Source organism: Octopus bimaculoides, chromosome 9 (genome assembly GCF_001194135.2).
Source record: "Octopus bimaculoides isolate UCB-OBI-ISO-001 chromosome 9, ASM119413v2, whole genome shotgun sequence".
Taxonomy (NCBI): Eukaryota; Metazoa; Mollusca; class Cephalopoda; order Octopoda; family Octopodidae; genus Octopus; species Octopus bimaculoides.
The window spans coordinates 42,167,417-42,172,665 of NC_068989.1; the positions used below are offsets into that span (position 1 = coordinate 42,167,417).

The 5,249-nt window shown below is 38.7% G+C and overlaps 1 protein-coding gene across 1 annotated transcript in view; it reads left to right on the forward strand.

Moving 5' to 3' along the window:
- Nucleotides 1–5,249, forward strand: part of LOC106870301 (uncharacterized) — a 204,355-nt gene that overhangs the window by 11,794 nt on the left and 187,312 nt on the right. Inside the window, exons 4-5 of the mRNA XM_014916327.2 lie at nt 580–726; nt 2,356–2,484. Coding sequence (XP_014771813.1) covers nt 580–726; nt 2,356–2,484 — 276 coding nt within the window. The remainder of the gene's footprint in view (nt 1–579; nt 727–2,355; nt 2,485–5,249) is intronic.

The window sequence follows — 5,249 nt, forward strand, 5'->3', positions numbered from 1 at the left end:
GTGTGTGTGTGAGTGTGTGTGTGTGTGTGTGTGTGCGTGTGTGTGTGTGTGTGTGTGTGTGTGTGTAAGAACAATGGGGTCTCGGAATTTCTCGAGCCGATGGATCATTCGGCCCGAAAATAAACGTAGCAACGAAGGGGAAGTACCCTATCCAGTCCTTGAAATGTGCTAGAAATAGTAACCAAACGTCTCTTAACTCATATCCTACTGTCCTTAATAAGGCTCCTGTTGATAAACGTTGTCTGTAACATACAAGCGAAATGATGGACACAACTGGAACACATTTGGTCACACATGTGATTCAGCAGGAATGACAGGTCATGGGGCAAAACAACAACAACAACAACAACAACAGCAACAGCCAACAGCAACAGCAACAGCAGCAGCAGTGATTCTTAACTAAACATTCTCAGTATTCAATGCTTTCATTTAAAAAACGAAAACCCTTATAACATTCAATTCTTTTATATTCTATTTCCCTTATAGCATTCAGTTCTTTTATATTCTTTGGTTCTGTTTATTCTGTTATTCTGTCAGTTTGTTATACTCTTCGTGTTTTTTTTTTCTCAACCCATCAAGATCACATCAATAGTTTAACTCGTAGACTGACAGAGATGTCTGTTGAAATAGCTCCATATCGAGTAAAGTACAGTAACTGCGTGCGCTCTATAGAACCTCTTGAAGATTCCGTACAGAGAAAATCAAAAGCAGTTGAGCAGTTAGAAGGTGAGTATCCGCTAGTATTTCTGCGTGCGTGTGTCTATATACAGGGTTGACCAAAAGTCACCCGACAGTAAATCAAATTTCCATAAATACTATCTGAAATTTTGTATTGACTCGAATGGAAAAAATATGTCGCTCAAGAAGGACATAAGTTTGAAGAATTTTCATGATCATTATTTACATTATTTACGATTGACGGATATTTGTCCTCATCTTGTTTGATGTTAGCACAACGTTTCGGCTGATATACCTTCTAGCCTTCATCAGGTGTCTTGGGGAAATTTCGAACCTGGGTTTTCATTCGTAAGGCATTTTTCGATGTTGTTATTGTCGTTATTATTATTATTATTATTATTATTATCATCATCATCATCATCATCATTATTATTATTATTATTATTATTATTATTATTATTATTATTATTATTATTATTATTATTATTATTATTCAGGTCACTGCCTGGAATCGAACTCGGAATCTTGGGGTTAGTAGCCCGCGCTCTTAACCACTACACCATATGCCTGGGGTTAGTAGCCCGCGCTCTTAACCACTACGCCATATGCCCGTGGGCATATGGTGTAGTGGTTAAGAGCGCAGGCTACTAACCCCAAGATTCCGAGGGCATATGGCGTAGTGGTTAAGAGCGCGGGCTACTAACCCGAGTTCGATTCCAGTTCGATTCCAGGTAGTGACCTGAATAATAATAAGAAGAAGAACATCGAAAAATACCTTAGGAATCAGAACCCAGGTTCGAAATTTCCCCAAGACACCTGATGAAGGCTGTAGGGTATATCAGTCGAAATGTTGTGTTAACAACAAACAAAATGAGGACAAATATCCGTCAATTGTAAATAATGTAAATAATGTACATAATTCCTCATCTCTTAAATATAGAGCTGAATTTTCATGATGTTTCATATTTAGTTGCTTTTATTAAATTCAATCACTTGTTAAACATAAATAAATCTTGGAATCAAATGGTTTTGATTTACTGTCAGGCGACTTTTGGTCAACCCTGTACGTAAGTGTGAATGGAGGACTGCGTTTCTTTCGGTTCTTTACGTCCTGATTGCAAATCCCGCCAAAGATAAGCCGTACTTTTCATCCTTTAGGGTTCGATAAAATAAAGTAGCAGTCAAGTACTAAGGTCGGTAGTATCGACTAACCCGCGTTCCCCTAAATTTCTGGCCTTGTAAATAAATTCAGTTTACTGATTAGAAATTTGTATTTTTCCTTCTCCCTGTTTCATTCATTAAACTGCGGCCATGCTGGAGCATCCTCTCGAAGAATTTTAGTCGAGCGAATCGTAGCCAGTGCTTTTTTTTGTTTAAGCTTGGTACTTATGCTATCATTCTCTTTTGCCGAACCGCTAAGTTACGGAAACTTAAACACATTAAGATCGTTTGACAAGCGGTGGCGGGGACAGATACAAAGACACACACACACGCACACACATACAAACACACTCACTCACTCACACATACACGCAAACACGCACACATTTCATTAAAAGTAAACTCCCACACTTTACGTCTGTCTTTGTATCGTCCCCCTCATCCTTCGCCCTGGTGGCACATAAATGAAATCCATTATTATCATTATTATTAATATATATATATTTGTTTTTCCAGAAAAATTGAACGAGGAACGTAAACGTGTCAAGAAATTGACGGAACAGATTGCAAGCATGCAGGGCAATCTTTTAAAATGTGTGAGGACACAGCAGGAAGCCAGTTGTGACACCTATAACGGAACTACTAGTATGGAGCAAATAATTTTATGCCTACTTATTTTAATCTATGTTTTGTTTTGCTGTGTATTTTGCCTTTAGTACATTTGTTATTTAATATTTTCCATCATCATCATCACCACCACCACCAACACTACTACTACTACTACTACTACTACTACTACCGCCACCATTTTTGGATTTGTTATTAACATAACTACTCAAGCGGCAGCTGGTGGAATCGTTAGCACACTGAATGCTTAGCGGTATTTCGTCCGTCTTTACGTTCTGAGTTCAAATTTCGCCGAGGTCCACTTTGCCTTTCATCCTTTCGGGGTCGATAAAATAAGTACTAGTTGAATACTGGGGTCGATGTGATCAACTTAATCCCTCTTCCGAAATTGCTGGCCTTGTATCAAAATTCGAAATCGTTATTAATAGTACTACTATTACTACAACCACCACCACTACCCCCACCATCGCTAGTAAACCCCATTACTTAAACAAGTAATTTAATGTATCATGGCCCCGAATGGATGAAAGGCAAGGTTCACCTTGATAGGATTTGAACACAGAAAACAACACATTTTCCCAACGCTCTAAACCTTCTCCTCCCCCCACTTCTTCCTCTTTCTCTTTCCTCTTTGTCCGCCTTTCTTCTTCTTCTTCTTCTTCTTCTTCTTCTTCTTCCCCCCCCTCTTCCTCTGCTCCGCTCTAACTTTCCCCACTACTCGTCACCCACATACAGAGGGAAAGAAGAATCGATTATATTTTAAAGAATATATTAAAGTACGAATGAATGAGCGAATGAAAGAATGAAAGATTAAAGGAAGATGTTACCATAGATACGTCGGCATGCATTTGTTTCTGGTTAAACATTTTGCAAACGTTTGTGAGAGAGAAACCTAGTGTGGGGTGAGGTGACGAGAGAGAGAGAGAGAGAGAGAGAGAGAGAGAGAGAGAGAGAGAGAGAGAGAGAGAGAGAGAGAGAGAAATAAAGAAAAATAGAAAGAAAGAAAGAAAGAAATAAAGAAAGAAAGAAAGAAAGAAAGAGATGATATATGGAACAGAAATATAAAATGGTGAGCGGCGTGGACAGAAGTGGTAAGAAAATAGAGATTGTGGCGGACGAAATTATAGGAAGTGGTGACAGAAGAAAGATAGAGGGAGGGAGAGTTACAGAGGAGATGATGATGATGATGATGATGATGATGATGATGATGATGACGATGATGATGACGACGATGACGATGATGACGACGATGACGATGATGATGATGATGATGATGATGAGAATGTAGGAGGGAGTGGTGAGAGAGAAAAGATAAAGTTACAGAGGAGATGATGGCGATGATGTTGATGATGATGATGATGATGATGATGATAGCAGTGTTGGTGGTGTTGGAAGTAGTGATACTGATGTTGGTGTTGGTTGATGTGATAAATGTGGTGGTGAAGATGGCGGTAGTGGCGTGAAGTTGAAAATTTTTGCTTTTTTAGCCCCAGGTCAGCCTTCATGGACAAGACTTATGATCAAAAAGCATTCCAGCCGAGAGCATCCAATCTATTTTCTTATATATAAAGAATCCAGGACCACAATATCCGGTCTGCCCTTTTCTATCTCAGTAGAGGGTGATTTGAAAGAGATTTGGCTGCTATTTCTTGCAGATCACACGACTTAATAGAGCAAGTATAAGCAACCTTTTCCGAGAAGCGGGCCGCATAATACATGGTTCATTATTAGGCGGGCCGAACTTTTCATGGTAATTTTTCATTAAGTGCGCCATTCAGAAACTCCTGTTGGCTGCCGTTTGCCCATGACTGCCACAGAGGCTTCGTCGTTGGCTCGTGTGTAGTTGATTTTGGTAATAACGGTGTAATGATGCTGCTGCTGCTGCTGCTGATGATGATGATGATGATGATGATGATGATGATTGTGCTTAATGTGAATGTATGACGTGTGTTTCATATACCTGTGTATGTGTGCACGTGTATGGAAGGTTTATTTGCAATTTTCGAGTTTGAATTTAATGTATTTGAGTTTAAACAATAACTCAAACTGACTGTATCATGAAACGATTGATCAGTCCATTCATAGTTCGGTTATTGTCATTGTTTAGTTCCCCGTCAGCCCTGATACAGCAAATTTATAATCAAATACGTTGTAACTGAAGCTATCCTATGTTCAATGAAGCTTCCACCAGAATGCAGAGGTATACAAAATCAAACTGAACCATGAACCAAAAGTACGATAACCTGTTGGTCTTCTGCACTGCTTGGCGCATTGGACGGCAAGCAGCATCTCTATAATACCACACTGCATTTCATATGATAAATCACTGAGAACAAGAACATACAATATGGTCTTCAAGAATCCTCAGTATGGACCTGAAGGGCACAAAAAGGGTCTTTAACCCATTACCTCCCATAATTCTATTAACTAGAATTTTTTTATGAAACTTTGATTTCTAGCATAAAACAGCCTTAGAAGCACACTGGAATGATCAAAATAACATTTTAAATAGAAATAAGCGAGATATTGGGTGAAAAATTAGCAAACCTCATTTGAATATCAGAGAAATATACCTAGTAGATATAGCAAAAAGGTTAGACATGTGTAAATATTGACAGATAATTAAGAAATTTGTAATTTTTAAGTGATCTCATATGAGATCACTGGTAGGTAATGGGTTAATATGGTATTCAAGAAAAGGCACAGTAAATATCTGAAACAACGGATCTTCGGATTGTATTTGTCGTACCATGGGTGTGCTCGATTAATTTGAAAGGGGGTAC